This window comes from Chenopodium album, chromosome 21 (genome assembly GCF_948465745.1).
Source record: "Chenopodium album chromosome 21, dcCheAlbu1.1, whole genome shotgun sequence".
Classification (NCBI taxonomy): domain Eukaryota; kingdom Viridiplantae; phylum Streptophyta; class Magnoliopsida; order Caryophyllales; family Amaranthaceae; genus Chenopodium; species Chenopodium album.
The window spans coordinates 13699574-13718338 of record NC_137854.1 but is presented as its reverse complement, the minus strand read 5'-3'; the positions used below and the strand labels follow the sequence as shown (position 1 = coordinate 13718338).

The following is an 18765-nucleotide window of genomic DNA, read 5'->3' as shown; positions in this document are numbered from 1 at the left end:
TCGAATTTCAATCTTGTTTTGTTGAATTTTGTAGTGATTGAACAATTTTTATTGATAATTTGTCTCAAATTTGTAGAAATTTTGGGTTTGAAAAAGTAGATCAATGGGTTTAGAGAGAGAAAATGGGTGTAGAGAGAGAAAATGGGTAAGGAGAGAGAAAATAAAATGAAATGATGATTTGAATTTTTTTTTTTTTAATCTATAGGTGGGTTGTTGGGTTTGTTTATGTATTGTTTAGGGATGGAGGTGTAGGGATAGATAGCTACACTAGAGTCTAAGAGTATATAATTACAGATTGTGGAGAGTGAGTGAGTCATTGAAATTGCAATAAAGGCCCAAATTCAACAAGGCCCAATAAATTTGTGTTTTTACTATTGGGCCACTCTAATCACAGTATCTATTATTGATTCACTTTCTCACAACATATTCAGAATTCAGTAAGAATCTCCACCACCAACACCTCACCGGAAACCGCCACCATTACCGCCGTCCGCCGCTAGTTTTCTTCGCACCACCACCGGAAAAGCTTCTTCCTTTATTTTTATTTCATTAAAGAATTGCTCTGGCGGGAGTTCAAAAGCCACTGCACATTCTCTTAGAGCAGAAATTCATCTCTTTATTACAATCATGTAAAACAATTAATCACCTTTATCAAGTTCAAGCTCAAATTTTTGTTCATGGGTTAGATCATAGTTACTATGTAGTCCCCAAAATCATTGCTCAAAGTGCTGTGTTGAAGCATGTTAGTTATGCACGCCAACTGTTTGATAAAATGCCTGAACCAGATGATGTTATTTATAATGTTATGTTTAAAGGGTACAGTCAAAATGGGATGCACAATGAAGTTATTTCTTTGTTTGGGAAAATGATGGGATCTTGTGTTAAGCCAAGTTGTTATACTTTCCCTATGATTTTGAAGTCTTGTGGAAAGTTGTCTGCTTCGTGTGAGGGTGAGCAAGTTCATTCTGTTGTGTTGAAAAATGGGTTCAAGAGAAACCCTTTTGTGGGTAATACATTGATTGAGATGTACTCGGGTTTCGGAAACGTTCGACGAGCGTTTAAGGTGTTTGAGGAAATACCATTGAGAAATGTTGTTGGTTGGACTAATATGATCAGTGGGTTTATTTTATGTGGGGATATAAAATTAGCTAGGGAACTATTTGACTTGGCTGTTGAGAGAGATGTTGTGTTATGGAATACTATGATCTCTGGATATATTGATATTGGAGATATGGAGAATGCACATAAGCTCTTTGATATGATGCCACATAAGGATACGATGATGTGGAATACTATGTTGAATGGTTATGCAAACAGTGGGAATGTCGATGCTTGTGAAGAGTTGTTCGAAGTAATGCCAAAGAGAAATGTTTTTTCTTGGAATGCATTGATTAGTGTGTATGCAAATCATGGTTGTTTCATTGAAGTTTTGACTACTTTCAATCGGATGTTGTCTGAGGCCGAGGTGCTTCCAAATCATGTAACCTTGGCTACTGTATTGTCTGCTTGTGCACGATTGGGTGCACTTGATTTAGGAATGTGGGTGCATGTTTATGCCCAGCGCATAGGATATAAAGGACGTATTTCTGTCGAAAATGCTCTGATGGACATGTATGCAAAATGTGGACGAATAGAAATTGCTAAAGATGTGTTCAATGGCTTGATTAAAAGAGATTTGGTATCTTGGAACACCATGATTGGTGGTTTAGCAATGCATGGTCATGCCTCAGATGCCTTAGCTTTATTTGATGAGATGAAAAATTTTGGGGTACAACCTGATGGAGTCACCTTTGTGGGTGTTCTTTGTGCCTGCACTCATATTGGTTATATTAATGAGGGTCTGGCTTATTTTCAGAACATGGCTGATTATTCCATAAGCCCTCAGATTGAGCACTATGGTTGTCTGGTTGATTTATATGCCCGATCAGGTCATCTGGCGGAGGCTCTTAATTTAGTAAAAATGATGCCCATGAAGGCAGATTCTGTTATATGGTCCTGCTTGCTAGGGGCCTCTAGAGTTTACAAAAATATGGAGATAGCTAAGCTGGCTCTCGAACATCTGATTGAGCTTGAACCAGGGAATCCATCAAACTACCTTACATCATCAAACATTTATGGAGATGCTGGAAAATGGGATAATGTGTCGGAGCTTAAAGTTGCTATGAGGGATACTAGATTTCAGAAAAAGCCAGGTTATAGCATGATAGAAATTCATGACAAAGCAGTCGAATTCTATTCATCAGATCACAGGCATCCCGAGATGGTACAAATATATGTATGCTTGAGAAGTTTATCCAAGATTATACAGTCATTAGGGTTCCGACCTGAAGATATGGACCTTGAGTAGTAAGGCTTGATATAGCAGGGCATGTAATGATTGATGGGGTAAAGGAGTTTAATTTTTTCTGCCACAAATTAGCTAGTATCCGAGCTCAACTCCATTAATTTTTCTTGTAGAAACATTCATCGAGGAGATTTCAGAATACAGTATTTCATATCAGCATCGGCAAATGTCATAATGTATACATGATGGATCATTGATATTGACATTGATGATGGTAAAGTGTTTATTGATCTTGCCGTAGCATCCTGGTTAAGAAAAATTATCTGATACAGTGCCCCCATCACATCTAATGCAAAGCATACAGCAACTCTGATGTGCTAATTGCTTACTGGTTTAAATACTACATATTTTGAAGCTAAGGCATGTAACATTGGAACATATTACTTGGAAAATTCTGCTCCAGGAGGCTGAGCATCCACTGTAATTCTAACTACAATTTCTCAGTATAAAATCGATGGTCAGTTGCTAATTTCTTTGCCTGCAAGGTTTCTTGTGATTTCCAATTTTTATTAAAATGTGTCTTTGCTATTCACTGACTTTTTGTTGTGAAAAATTATCAAACATCATCTATTCAACATACCTATCACTTCATGAAGAGACCTCCCTTCTCTATCATCTCATGAGATAGCCCCTTTTCGGTCTCTTCTTTCCCACACCTTTTCATCAAGACATGCTTTATGGATAATTTAATGCCCTCAACCTCCTCTGTATATCGCTGTTCACCCTAACGACGGAGGCCTTCCCAACCATGAACCATTGTAACTCATCCTCTGCCACTTCAACAAAGACAACAATCCCTTTCCATATGCCTCTTGTATTTCCTCTAAGATGCTTTTACTTCTAAATTTCTAATCATGAAATACAAGAGGCATATGGAAAGGGATTGTTGTCCCTCCTTAAGAGAAGATCTTGTAATGTCTTAATTTCCCAACCATGAACCATCGTAACTCATGTATTTCCGAGAAAGACATTAAAAGACGATGCTTTTACTTCTAAATTTCTAATCAACAATAGCAATTTCCCTGTCTTTTCTTCTGTCCCTCCTTAAGAGAAGATCTTGTAAAAGTTACAGGCAAACACCTGCTTTTAATGTCTTCTTCCGCCCTGAATTTGAATCCATTCCCTTTCCTCAAGCCTGCATGAAATAAGCAACTCTTGTTCCATTCAATTTAAAATCATATTAATGTACGACATCTCTCCAAGTCTTTTCGATCTCATCAAAGTCTATAGTGCTACTCATCAGTATCCACCAAGTTTTCTAGACCATGTTATATATACTGTTAGTAAATAACAGGCTAGAATTCAAGACCATATATAGTGACCATAAGTCCATAACTATAACTGTGAAAATAAGACTTTACAGCCATTCATGAAGTTTAATTACATTAATGCATGTGTTTGGTGTGTGAACAATAACATTATGTAGATTAATTTTTCCAATTGCTGTTTGCTTTTGGGCTACACAGATAGCAATTGATTTTATGGCCTTTGTCATGCTCGAAGTGGACACATTGCAACTTGTCATCAAAAGGTAAGGTTTTTGTTTGTTTTTCTTTTCTTTTCTTTGCTTTCTATTTGGAAAGAAATGACGTAAAAGCTGAGGGTAACCATCGCGATTAAAAGGTCATTAGTGGCATAGTGGGCATGGGTATGGTCCTGGACTCCTGGGTGAGCTGAACGAGAGTTATCGCTTTAAAAAAAATGATCACCATTGGTCTGCAATGACCACTGGATGCATGCTTTAAGGAGGGATTAGAGCAATAAGATGTTCAGAATGGTTTAGGTTTGAGTGGAAACCTAGCTAGGACAAATACAGTTAAAGGCGCTTCTTTCAAATCCTTGCAACTGGTTTAGGGACTTATGATCTAACCTTAGATTTAGCTTATGATCTAACCTTATGATCTTTGATTATTGCAGTTGCAAGGCAGTACTAATTTTTAGAAATAGATGAGAGCATTATTTTGCACCCCACAATGTCAGATATGATAGCATAGATCATAGTACAACATGAAAGAGGCTTTTAGTGGCTACATTTGATCATACTAGAGGACATAAGAAAGGAAATAAATAATTGAGAGAATGCATAGGGAAAAAAAATTGCTGGTAAAAAAGCATAATAATATGTCCAAGAATTCGTACTAATAAACAGACAAAAGATTTATACTACGGAGTAACATATAAGAGGATGAGTTATTTCTTAGGATGGACTCTTTTCACATTGGTGTAAGGAAAGGGATATTAAAGTTAACTATGTGGTAAGTTTGTTTTACAAAACTTGTAATTGCAATTCTAGGCGACTAGGTGATGTTCCATTCATGTTCCTACAGCTAAATGGAAGGCAATGGAACATTCATAATTTCATAGCACTATGTAGCTAGTTGTTTTCACAATCATACTGACTTCATAGCTTAGCTTATAGCTTAGGTTTCTAATGGAGCTTTTTAATGGTCCTTAGTGAGTGGATACTGTCAACCTATGGACCCATATTTGCACCCCTATATAAGAAGTTGAAGACCCACTATGAAGTGAAACCTATATGGGGCGTTTGGTTTGAGGGATGAAAATAAGAGGGATAAAAAGGGATAATAAAGACAGGGGAATGATAGGTGTGACAAGGATAATTTTTTTTTTTCCCATGTTTGGTAAGTATTGGAAACAAATTAGGAATTATAAGTAATAAATTTATAAAAATACCCTTACTAACTTCTACCCTTTTTCCTTACCCTTTCAATTTCATTAAGGGGCCGTCTGGTTCGCTCAGGAGAATCGGAATGGAATGAATCCAGGGAATGAAGGAGAAAGGAATGGGTTGACCCTGATTTAGCCTAGTTGTTTGGTTGTGTCCATGAAACGGAATGAACTGTTCATTGATTCCCTTTTATGACTGTTTGGTTCAAGCTAGGAAATCAAAGTATGAGTTTTTAAATTCCTTTTTATTTTTTCCAATAATAGCCTATTATTATATGATAAACCTGTTTTTTCATGAAATAAAAATTGAAGAACTGGTTATGAAAAAAATATGATAAACCTGTATCATATTTTCTTATAATATGGAAAAAAAAAAAAATTAAGCAAAAAAAAATTAAAATACAATTCCAAATACGAAGTACATATTATATCCATATCAAATTATCAATATGTCCATATCAAATTAGAAAATTGTCGTCCTCCCCAAAAATTTTAAAAAAAAAGGTTGAATAAAGTATAACAGCAAGCTGTTGGTGTTCCCAAAAAAAAAAAAAAAAAATAAATAAATAAAATAAAAGTTGAAGAAAATACCAGTTCGTCCTCCCCAAAATTCAAAAAAAAAAAAAAAAAAAAAAAAAAAAAAAAAAATTAAAATACAAACCTTGAAGAAACAAGCAGCAGTAAACATCAATTACACACAATAGTTCAAGAATAATAATTGTAGTTTCTTCAACAATTTATGAAAAAGAACAAAAAAAGAGTTAATTCAGCTATAAAACTTGAAGAAAAAAATCAGGAGCATGAAGTCGCCGGCCGTTGTACCTTGTCCGTCGAAGGTCGTCGCCAGTGCAAGTTCTCCGGTCTCTGCTGTGGTGGCCGGAGGTCAGACTTCAGGTGACGGCTGTGAGAGTTTTTAGGGTTAAGAGAAGAGAGAGACTGATGGAGTGATGGGTAGTGAGGGGGGGAATGGGAATGGGAAAGTGTAGGGAGGGGTGGGGAATGAGAGTAGAGGGTTTTTGGGTTAAGTCAAAAATAAAAAGGGGTAAAGGGAATGATAGAAATTGATAAACAAACGACAACAAACGGAATCATTCCCATTCCCATTCCCTTTCCTGAAACCCCCCAACCAAACGCCCCTTAAGGGTAATTTGCTCTTTTAAAACCTAATTCTTAGTTTCTTACCCCTTCCTTTTATACCACTCCCTTAGTGATAGACACTGTGTGATGTAGGTACCTTGCAACGTAAAAAGAACATACTATTTGTGATACAATGTTCATTGCTTATTGTGAAATATTCTTCAAATTTTATCTTAAAATTATGGTGGATATATATAAATAAAGTCCATTACATAAAGTTGGATGTTCATTATTAATATTATAAATGTTCTATAGATTAAAAAAAAATATTAAAAAAAAGGATGTTCTTTACAAAACAACTACTACGTATATGTTTTTTACAAAACAACTGCATATTCTGTAAAAAAACAGGCTTCATGTTCTTTCCACGTTTTTTGTCAATATCAAGCAAAATACAAGCTGATGTACCTTAAAATGTTTAGTTATCGAAATGGAGGGATTAGTGGGTGTTATTATCTCTATCCCTAACCCTCTTCTAATCCCCATCCCTCTAAACAAACACTACATTTCTTCTTTTATCCCTATTTTTATCCTTGTCCCACCTCTTTTATCCCCCTAAACAAACACCTTCATACTGGTGAAGCATGGAGAATCAAATACTTAGTGATATGCGGAATATAATCCTTTTGTTTGTATTTGTTTGTCCTATTTGACTTTTTATTCACTACGAGAAAACAAGCAAATAACGACGGAAAAAATCCGTCGGAAACACCCTGGTTTCCGTCGGAAAACCTGTTTCCGACGGAATTTCCGTCGGAACTGGTTGTCGCAATACCCTTTGTCGGAAAAAGGGCTTTTTCCGACGGAATTTCCGTCGGAAACTTTATTCCGACGGAATTCAGTTCGTCGAAACCGATTTCCAGGCCCGATACAGTCCGTCGCAAGTTTCCGACGGACTTTAATCCGCCGATAAGTTGCGACGAAAATTCCGTCGGAAAATCATTTTAAAAAAACAAAAAAAAACCTCCCACCACCCCCACCACCACCCCACACCACCAGACCCCACTGCACACCGAAACACCACCACCGACACCTACACGGCTACACCAGCCCCCACACCACACCCCAGACCACCGACACCCACATGCACACCACACCCCAGACCACCGACACCCACATGCACACCACACCCCAGACCACCGACACCCACATGCACACCAGACCCCAGACCACCTTCAAACACCACCACCGACACCCACACCAGCCCCTATTCCACCTTCAAACACCACCACCGACACCACCACACTCACACCAGCCCCTTCACACCTTCAAACACCACCACCACGCCAAAAATGAACCCCAAAAACACAACTTAGCGAAAAAAAACCGAAAAAAACCCCAATAATCGAAAATCAACCCAAAAAAAACGAAAATTGAGACAATAAAATCGAATAAATACCATACAAATAATTCAAAACCACTAGATCTACAAATTGAACAAGAATTTCATAAAGAAAATTCCAAAAAACGATAATTAAACCACAAAAATTAAAGGAAATTATAATTATACAATTATCTAATAAAATTTGTAAATAATTAACATTACAATTACATAAAAACTAAACTAGATCTACAATCTAACCCAAATTAAAATAGATCTTGTGTGCTCGTCGTTCTTCTTGTGGTCTTGTTGTTGTGGTCGCCGGTGTTGTTGCAATCGGAGTTATTGTTGCACGGTGGTTGTGGTGGTGTTGTTGGTGGTGATGGCAGTGATGTTGTTGGTGGTGAAGAAAGAGAATGGAAGTGAAGTTATGGTGTTGAAGGAGAAAGAGGGCGGATGGAGGAGAGAGAAAGAGGATGGAAAGGAGGAGAGAAGGGGCGGATGGAGGAGAGAGAAAGAGAACGGATCGAAAGGAGGAGGGATGAGGAGAGAGAAAGAGAAAGAGAAATGAGGGAAAAAGAAAAGGGGCGGATAGAAGGAATTTTAGGGTTAGGAGGTAATATATATATTTTTTTTTCTTTTTTTTTTTAATTACAAGTTCCGACGGATTTTTCCGTCGAAAATTTCCGACGGAATATTTTTCCGTCGGAAATGACCTATTGCGACGGAATATTCCGTCGGAACTTCCAATTATTCCGACGAATTTATTTTCCGTCGGAAATTTCCGACGGAATTTTTAAATTCGTCGGAATTATCCGACGGAAAATAAATCCGTCGGAAATATGGATTTTTCCGACGGATTTTAAGGTCCGTCGGAACCATTCCGTCGTTATTTGACCTGATTCTTGTAGTGATTGCTTTAAACATATTGATTCAAAACATAAGTATGCTATACAAATGTTTAAGCAAAATTTTTAAAAATGCAATATTCTATAAGTATGCATTAAATAAATCCAACAAGATTTCAAGTGATTATATTATTTCTTACAGAGTTGTAAATTATATAAGGTTAAAATTATGTTTGACTCACAAGTGCGTAAATGTAGCAAACAAACAAGATAAGAGTAGTTGGGAAAATCTAGTTATTCATGTAAAATCTTGTTAAATGCATCTCAAATTCTCAATGTATAACTTATGATAAGTTTACTTACTAATATTGAAATATTTGAGGATACTTGGTTTACAATATTCATATATTCATCTAAGTTATGAGTTAAAAATGATTAAAATTCATACATTGTGTTTATTTTGTTAAAAGAATTTGCAAAATTTTAGTTGATAATTATAACCCTCAAAAACAAAGAAGATAGAAAAACCGACACTTCGCTCTGTTTCAAAACAAAAAAACCCAACCGAAACCTAGAACTCACCGGAGTTCGGGCGTCACAGTCGGTTCTCCGGCGAGTTCCCTTCCCCCTTTTTTTTTCCAATTTTCAAGCTTTCTTCTTCTAGTGTCGTTCCAGTACAGTTAAGTTGAAGCAGAACCAAGCTCCACGAAGAGCTTCAAACACTGTTTAGTGCTAACCTCTTCTCACTGGAACGTTGTTTTGTCGTCGTCGGTTTCTCAAGGAGACGAAGAAGCCTAGCGCCACCGGGAATTCTCGCCACATAGAAGAAGGATCTAGGTTTAGATCCGTGTGTTCAGGGGATGTAATTGGCGTTTTCTGGGGTCTTGGGCTAACTCTAACGCCGCCGTCAGGGGGTGCCGGAAAAAAGGAAATCGCGACTGCAATTAGTGAAGCTAGGGTTACGATTTTGTAGATTTCTTGCGCTCGGTTTTGAAATTCTCTGTTCTAGTTTTCTTCTTTAGTTGGCCACGTTCAATTCCAGAGTTGAAGGTTGGTGCTCTAGTTTGTCTCTGTAAGTCTTCGTTTTCCTTAGTTCTTCATACTTTGAAGCTAGTATGTTTGGGCTTGTTTGACATCGTTTTTTGTTTTTAGAAACCTGTTTTTTTTTAAACTAAAAATCGAAAACAAGAAGCAAGAAAAAGGTGTTTCCACTTTTCTGTTGTCAGTTTTCAAAATTATCATGATTTTAATAAGTTTGAATAATTTTTTACTCATTATGTGAAATATATTATATGGTTTCCAAAAAATAAATAACAGAAAACCACAGTGATGCCAAACGAAACCTTAGTTTTGAGTTTATGTTTCTGCTTTGTGGTTGGATGTCTCCCTTTTTGGTCTTGTTGGTTTATTTGTTTCCTTGTAATGTGTCCCTGTTTGGATTTTGGTTGGATGGCCATGGTGGGCTTGTCCAATCTTGAAAAGGTAAAGGGAAGTAAATTTGGGTTACTCTCTAGGTTTTGGAAGGAGGAAGTTATGCCTTGCCCTACACCTTTGTTTCATGTGTGAGACTTGGAGAAGTTGGTCTTCTTGTTGTTGTTAGTTTTGGCTTTCACTTCCTAGGCAGTGGATTTGCCTTGAAGAACAATTTGGATGAAAGTCATTTGTTAATGGCTCTTCGTCTTATAAGTTTGCGAGTGAAAGACAGGAAAAAGGATTGGTTTTGTTTTGTCGTTAACTGGCTCTAATTTTGTTAATTGGAGTTCTTTAATTTTACTTTTTTCAGGTCTATGATGGGTTTTGTACTCATTACATTTAAAATTTCAAATTTGTACGCTGCTACCATATTATTTGGGGTTCATAGTATGCTACCATTCATGAATTATTTTATTTTAAAAGAGAGCAAACGAATTACCTTTTATTGTGATATTTCCTTCCTTTCGTTTCTTGCTTTGAATCTATTTTTCAAGCTCTACAGGTTAAAAGGTGTTTCTACCGTGGTCAATTACCCAAGCTTCACCCTTGGTGGGAAAGGACACCAGAAATAACATGTAATGTAGGTTGCAGCTCGCTAGAATCAAGGTAGTGCTACCTACAAAGTGGTTCCAACTCTCATGGGATGACTAAGAAAGCAGATTCTTTTAAGTTGGTTTGTTCTCTTGTGTTCATAGAAGCAAGTATTGCTCATAGCTTTGTTATTGTAAAGATCTTAATAGGCCTCGTATTATTGTTTTTCCTTAAACTTTTCAACATATGCAATTGAATCCTTTGTCAAAGAAAAAATTACTCCCACTGTCCTTTTTGTTTGTCACTTTTGCCATTTTAGGTGCTCATAAATGTTTGCCATATTTCATATTTTTATAATAAAAAAGATAAACAAAAAGACTTTTATACCCTCATTTTTTTGTCCTTATTAAGTCCTCTTCCTATTTTACCCTAACATTTGACTAATTTAATGTTTTAAACTCTTGAATATCTCAATTTCTCTTTCTCATATACTTTAATTACTTTTTAAATTGGAAATATCTCTTTTCTATGAACTTTTATTACTTTATTGGTTGAAAATTTTATCTTTCCCATATACTTTCATCACTTCACATTTTCCACATTAATTCCCGTGATTTTCCTTCAAAAGTGACAAATAAAAAGAGACGGAGGGAGTATAACCCTAATTTTTTTTTTTTACGGGTACGTTACTTGTACATGTTACATACTTACTTGTCTAGAAGAACTGTTCGGTCTATTGTTTGAGTGTTTTCATTCTACTATAATGTTCTAACATTCAACTCATGCTAAACCTTAATCAAGGTGTTTCAAATCTATACCATCGATAACTTTATAGATTTGTGCTCAGTGGTCATACCAATTGCCGACTCGTGTGTTAAACGTTTTTACTCCCTCTGTTCCAAAAAGAACGACCCATTTGGGTTGATTACGCGGGTATTAAGGAAGTTAAGTAAAATAAAGTAAAAGTATATTGGAAAGATAAATTTACATGGGGTTTGTAAAAAAATAGAGAGAGAAAGTAATAAAATAACATGGAAAATCAAATTTTTATATGAGGAAGCTAATTTTGCACAAATATTGTAGCAAATTGGTGGGTGTTTTAATGCAAATGGGTCATTCTTTTTGGGATAAAGTTTTGGCCAAATGAGTCGTTTTTTTTAGGGCGGAGGGAGTACTAATTAAAATCGGCATTTTTATTTATTTATTTATTTATTTATTTTTTATTTAAGTACATCAAGTTGTCAAAAGAAAAAAAAATGTAAAAGAAACGAACACACTAGTAAAATCAACCGATTACAAGAACCACTTAAACAGTGTCAAAAGTCTCAGAACACATTCAATTTCAAATCACTGATTCAATTGCTCTTAAAGTGCCTAAAATAAGATACCAAAATAAAACCAAAAAAACAATAGTTTATACACCTGCAAATCTGGAAATATTCAGCTGACTTTTCTTCACCAACCCCATTTATCAATTATGAAACTTTCTTTCTCCTCAACACTTCGACCATCTCCTTCACCATTTTTCAATACCCATTTCACTCCTAAACATTCACTTCCAGTGTTCAAATGCCAACAATCAACAACTCAGAAACAAAATTGGCCTAATCTTAAATCAATGGGTAAGAAAAACAGAAAAAAAGGGCTTGAAGATTTAAGTGATCAACTTTATCAATTTGCGTCCTTTAATCTTGATCAAGCTCCTGCTCGTAGACAAGTCCGATCTGCTTTCATTGATTTCCATCAAAATATTGATCATGTTTTATTTAAGGTTTTTAATTCTACTTTTTATGTCAAATTCATTTTTTTTTTCTATATTTAGCTAAGTTTAATACAGTACCCATTAATTTTCTTACTATTATTGCCATTTTTTAGATGCTTTTTGAAAGTTCATTGACTTTGACTGACGTTTGACTTTTGCTTTACTTTGGGTAGCTTGCTCCTCCTGGGATCAGAACAGAGGAGGTAATTATGCTAATCTTGCATGATTTGTTTTGTTCAAGGTTTATTAATTCAGGTGAAAACAAATTATTTGAATTGTAACAAATGTAGGTCGTTGTTTTTGTTTAGGTTAAGTCACCTCAAATCGCATAAAAATCAACCATTTGTGAAAATTACTTTTATGTGATTTGGGACGATTAAATTTGTTAATGTATACAATACACCCGTTGTATGAGTATTATTTTTATACAAGATTAAACTTATTGGTGTACACAGTACACCCGTTTAGACAAGAATTTGTAAAATGGATTAACTAAAAGTGGGAAATAATGTTAAACATATTTGTTTGATTTTATGGGTTATATTGATGAGAATGCTGTTTATTTAATAATGTAGTGGTACGAATTAAATTCAAAAGGGCTGGAGATTTTTTGTAAAAGTTGGTTGCCAAAAGAAGGGGATCAAATTAAAGGTGTTGTTTGCTTTTGTCATGGGTATGGTGATACCTGCACATTTCTCTTTGAAGGTAATATAGGTTTTGAACTATATTACGACTACTATCGAATGCTTAGATGAGTTTTGTATTATTAGAGTGTATTGAGGCGAAATTCGTGTTTATAGGTATTGCGAGAAGAATTGCAGGATCTGGGTATGCAGTATATGCTGTGGACCATCCTGGTTTTGGTCTTTCTGATGGATTGCATGGTTACATTGCAAATTTCGGAGATTTAGTTGATAATGTGATTGAACAATATGCTAAAATTAAAGGTCTGTTGAGCTATATTAGTGTGCCTTGTTTTATGATGATTAGTGTATCTTTTCTCCCTTACTGTTTATTTGAATAGATGAGCTGATTGAATTCAGTTTTAATATGATAGGAAGGCCGGAGTTGCAAGGTCTGCCTCGTTTTATATTTGGGCAGTCTATGGGTGGCGCGGTTGCATTGAAAACCCATCTCAAAGAGCCTGACCAATGGGATGGAATGATTCTTGTTGCTCCTATGTGTAGGGTAAGCTAACCTCAAATCGCACCTCAACATTGTTACAATTGTCAACTGAACTCTGAAACTTGATGCTTTAACAAATTTGCACTTGATTGAATAGCATGATTGATCTTGACATATACCTGCTTATGTTTCAAACTGCATTTTCCATGTTCTCAAGAATGTTAACTTTTTGTTGGTCTAAACATGTGTACTAAGAGTATTTTGCATGTGTGAAGTCTCTGAAATCTGAACCTTCATCACTTGGCGATTTTATGGCCATAATCCTTGCAGCTCCAAAGCTTTGTTTAGATATATACTACGTATGACTGTCCTTGTGAATTGGAATGAGTCTCTTATGAATGCAAACAGGATATTTGCAGAGAACTAATTTTGTGTATGTTTAGTTATTGTAGAAGTAACCATATTTTTTCAATTATGTCTTATATCTGGAGGCTTACTGTTCTTTGATTATGTTATTGATCTAAGGTTCATGGTCTTAATGGCTTCCGAAATTTCAATGTATGACCATATGATTAAGTCACTTGTAATCTCTCTGTCGGTCTGTTCAAAAGAATGGTAAGGAATTCTGAATTTGTCAAAAGTTCCCTTAATGTGGGCTAGTAACAAACTGCATGACCCTTTGCTAAAAATTTATTAGCCTACTTGTTTTCATGATGATGTTTTAATGAATACGACATGTTCTAATTTCTGTATTGAAGATCTCTCTGACCCTTTTATTTAATTTTAAGGTTTCAGAGGAAGTGATGCCTCCTGCTTTGCTGTTGAAAGCAGCGAATCTCCTCTCGAATGTAATTCCAGAAGTCAAATTCTTTCCAACCCAAGACCTAGCAGAGCTTGCATTTAGAAACGAGAAGTACAGGAAATTGGTTTGTCTTTGATCTCTCCTTTAAAATCATTTGGGTCTAAGCAATTTGCAGAGTCTAACATTACTCAATTGAAAATTATGATTCCAACTAATTCACTATCCATTTAAGTAGACCATACAAATATACAATAGGCTACAAGTATAATTAGCCCTTTTTCTATTCTGCATTTGTTAGGCTTACTACAACATGATCTGTTACTCTGATCGTGTGCGATTGAAGACTGCTATGGAGATTTTGAAGGTCACAACGGAAATTGAGTCGAATGTGAAAAAGGTTGGTTGGACCATTATAACTTTTGATCAGATCTTCAATATACTTGTATTAACATTGCACGGGCATCAAACTGCAGGTCTGTTCTCCACTGTTGGTCATTCATGGAGCAGGAGATAAGGTGACAGATCCAAATGTGAGCAAATTTCTGTATGAGAATGCTTCTAGCAAAGATAAAACCTTGAAACTCTATGAAGGAGGCTATCATTCCATTCTTGAAGGTGAACCTGATGACGTAATTTTCACTGTTTTTGATGACATTATCAAATGGCTCGACACAAGGTGCACTGCTTGATTGAATTTGTTTCCATTCATTGCCGAAATGCTGCAAGTGTTGGGGGTAAAATCTAGTGTATCTCTGTCATTCATATAGTTTTTCCATTGTAAAATTAACATGCATTCTCATTCAAAGAAGTGAATGGATGTACAATAACTTTTTTGTGGGTATTAGTCCCTCATAATCGAAAAATAAATGGTCTGGTTGACAATGTAGAGTATGAAGGTGACTATATTATGTTAAAAAGTATTGCCTTTGGCTAATGATTCACATATTATACACTGATGCTCCCTTATTTGCTATAGGGTATGCCACGATTTCGATACTTGACCTCTTGGATAATCTACATTAACACCTTGCAGTCTCGTACGTACGTATATGCACCTAGTAACCCAAAAGATGAAGACGAGTAGATGATCCAAGGAAAAAGACATTTAAAAAATGTGTTAAATTATTAATTTATTTTTTGAGTGGTCCTAAAATTTGAACAGCAACTTTGCACATTAAATACCAAGAAATTAAAGTGAAAATCATTGACAATAACATCCACTGAACTTCCACATTTGTTGGTCCAGTAATTGAAAACGAAAGGCTAATAAGAAAACATAATCGTAATTAATGAACTACGTATTGCCAAAAAGAAATTTAATGAATTATGGAGTGGGATACGTGGTACGACTATGGACTATTAGGTTTTCTAAACTTTAAAAGGGGGAAAGTTGATACATCTATTGTACCAAAAACTTTTGTATACACCTGATTTATACTAATATTACTATACATCGAGCAGTATAAGGGTAACTTTTACCTAATTTTAGGGTAACTTTTTGCCTTTTTTGGGTAACATTATACATAATACAATTTTTATATAAATAGACAACAAGAAAAGTTTTATAATAGTAATTTAATTACATTCAATCACTAATAATTGATTTTTAGTCATTTAAAATGTGATTCTTTACTAATAATTTTTTATGCATATTAGGGTAACTTTTATTCATTTCAGAGGTAACTTTTGATCACTTTAGTCTATCTTTATAGTGGATGTACAATAATTATTGTACACCAGATTTTTTTTAAAGTTTGTGCTATTGTACATACAAATATTATCATGGGTAGATATGGCAATAGATCAAATTGGATTCGGATCGGATCAAGCTTCACCCGCATCCACCTATCATCCCAATCACTACATCCATATCCATTTGTCATCCGTTTCACCCATAATCCGTATACGTCCGTTCGTCATCCGCGGAAAAAATAGGTGGATCGGGTGACTAATCGATAATTTTTTTTTTTATTTAATGTGTAAAAAAAACCACACAAACTCTATTTTATGGAGAATCAATCCCTTTTTTGGCTCATGTAGTCCATCTATCAAGTGTTGCCAAACATAAAATCATTTCTCCAAACTCTTATGAAGAAAACCAAACTCCTCTCTTTCAATGATGATGATGTTATTCTTCTCCTATGAAAAGAATCACAACTTCATCTCCTTCCTAAAAAAAAAAAAAAAAAAAAAAAAACTCGTGCTTTAAGCAAATCCTCCCTTTAATAATAATAATAATAATAATAATAATAATAATAATAATAATAATAATAATAAACTCTTCTTTTTTATGCTTCTTTATCTTCTTTTACCATTTAAAAAGTCATTTCTTCTTTCAGTTTATCTCCTTGAAAAAATAAAATTAAAAAAACCTTCTAATACTCCACTCTCTTCAAACTCTTTCGGTGAATCACAATGCAATGCAACTCTTCTCACCTCCACTTCAATTCCTACATTGAACAAGATTTGAGATGTTATTTTTAGTTCCGGACGTCCGTCTTGCGGGGTTGTGTAAAAGATAATGATGACTATATCATTATAGTATGTGTTTATTGTGTAATCCCTTCATTTACACCTTTAGGTTGGTAGTCAAAGATATACCGAGCATCTCCAATGGTGAGCTGATTCTCAAATAAACTTGTCATGCCACATAAGATTTTAAGCTAAATTTTTGTGTAGCTATTTTGTGCCCCATTGGTTAGCTAATGGCTTGCTATTTAAATGAACTTAATTTTCTCAATTATCTTTAAAAGTTTAATTATATTAGTATATTAATCTCTAAAATTTTAGAAACTTTTTTCTCAAGCAAATTAGTTTTGCTTGGCCAAACTAATTGTATTTTTTAGCTCCATTGGTCAGATTAATACTACATAGCTAGAGACTTTTGAAAATTGCAAGCAAGTCCCTAACTATAACCATTGAAGTTGCTCCAACTCTTAGCTAATGTACCAAGTACCTTGTCAAATGCTCAAATGTATTTTGTATTATATTGCTTACTCATGTACTATATATATGCTTATGGAATCATTGCTTTTCAACATTACCTTACTATATATATGCTATAATTTAAGCTTTTCAACATTATCTTTCTCATAACTCTATCATTTCACTCTATAAATTTATAAGACTTGTTTAATTTTCTTTTTCCTTTTCACTTTCAAACATTGTTGCGTAATGAGAATCTTCCCTATTAAGTTTGAATTTTGATTATTTTTACGCATTTTCTTCTCTTTTATGTTTTTTTTAATTGTTTAAAATCTTCAATATAATAAGATTCAATAGCTAAAAATGAACAATTTGAGGTAAAGGTTTATGAATTTTCTCATTAATAATGATGCTTAAGGACCAGTTTTCTTCAGCTTCATTTCAGTTCCTAATTTCCTTCTCTCATAAACAATTCAGTTCAATACGTTAAGCTCATCCTAGTTCAATTCAGTTTAGTTCAGTTCAGCTCAGCTCAGTTTAGTAAATGAGAACAGGCCCTAGTTGTAGAATGAGCTATTATTTTTTCCAAATTTATTGAAGAAGAGCACATCCTTTTTCTCCTCATTTGTGAGCAAATAAATCCAATTAAGCTTTTCTCTTGTTTATTTGTTACTTATTTAAACTACAAACACGAATAAACAAAAATTAAGTTTCTAATTCACTCAACAACAATACCCATTTAATTAGAAATGAGCAAAATTAAAATTTCATGTTTCTAACTAATACAAATTTTGCTCATTTAACTCAAAAGAACAAATTTTACGACGTACAACTAGTTGTGTCTTGCTAAGTGTTGTATGGTGCATGAGCTACTCTAATGAAATTAACATTTTTCTCTATCCGTTTGTATCCAATCTCTAGAGAGAAAAACTGGGGGCTATTGTTTGGAGAAGATTCCTAGCAAACTACAAAATAGGAAAAGATCAATCAAAGAATATATAATTGACTTCACTCACACATAATAAGGAAACAAGTTGAAAATAGAAAGGTGCATCATCAAAGATATCAAAGAATATTTAATAAATTATAGCTCATCAATCAAGGACTTGATTGAGTCAATTAAGGAGTCATCAATTAATTAAAGATCTTATGAAGACTATGGAATCAATCAAATAAAGCTAAAATAGGAAATGGATCAATTGTTGGACGAAATATTATCCACGCAGTGGTCCCTGCTGAGTACGGACATCACGGAATCAATGCACCTTTTTGAGTAAATCGACCGCCTTACTGAGCCTTTTTGAGAAAGGCAACTTCCCTACAAAGCTCGGACCATTTGAAGACCTGTAATGAATGCTTGGGCAGCAAGCACAATCAAGCCCCATGATTGAAGGAGCGAATCAAGGAGATATCAATCACTAAGTCAACATTTCCTAAGATATGAAGATGTCAATTAATATTATCAACATTACCATAATAGCAAGGATCCTTCAATATATTTACCTTTATTAGACTTATAAGTCATGATAAATAGGAAGTTCATTGTAATAGAATGGATTCACACATTCATACTTTGTTCAATATGATTTACTACACTATTATACTAAAATCTCTAATTTATGTCGTCCTTACTGACATCAGTTCGTCCTTACTCAGAATTGCCTCTCTCATCTTGAGCCTTTGATTTATAATTATTATAGTTTTATTGTTTTATTGTTCTTAACTAATTCATTTGGAGGTTGTGTTTATTTCTTTTGGCAAATTAGATTATTAAAACCCCATAAAACCTTTAACAAATTCCTAGAAACC

The 18765-nt window shown here is 34.6% G+C and overlaps 1 protein-coding gene and 1 pseudogene across 1 annotated transcript; both read left to right on the top strand.

Moving 5' to 3' along the window:
- Positions 1-670: 670 nt before the first annotated feature.
- LOC145602955 (pentatricopeptide repeat-containing protein At3g29230 pseudogene) lies at positions 671-2518 on the top strand (annotated as a pseudogene).
- A 9203-nt stretch (positions 2519-11721) lies between these two features.
- On the top strand, positions 11722-14979 carry LOC145601600 (caffeoylshikimate esterase-like). Its single transcript, XM_081657643.1, has 8 exons — positions 11722-12113; positions 12278-12307; positions 12680-12809; positions 12905-13051; positions 13162-13292; positions 14018-14155; positions 14330-14428; positions 14505-14979. Exons 1-8 carry the CDS (start codon positions 11820-11822, stop codon positions 14718-14720), a joined length of 1185 nt encoding a protein of 394 aa, XP_081513769.1. The 5' UTR covers positions 11722-11819; the 3' UTR covers positions 14721-14979.
- The last annotated feature ends 3786 nt before the right edge of the window (positions 14980-18765 follow it).

Coding starts and splice junctions, on each gene's coding strand:
- LOC145601600 (XM_081657643.1), top strand. CDS start 11,820: ATGAAACTTTCTTTCTCCTCAACACTTCGACCATCTCCTTCACCATTT. Junction 12,308..12,679: donor CTGGGATCAGAACAGAGGAG/GTAATTATGCTA, acceptor TTAATAATGTAG/TGGTACGAATTAAATTCAAA. Junction 12,810..12,904: donor CTGCACATTTCTCTTTGAAG/GTAATATAGGTT, acceptor TCGTGTTTATAG/GTATTGCGAGAAGAATTGCA.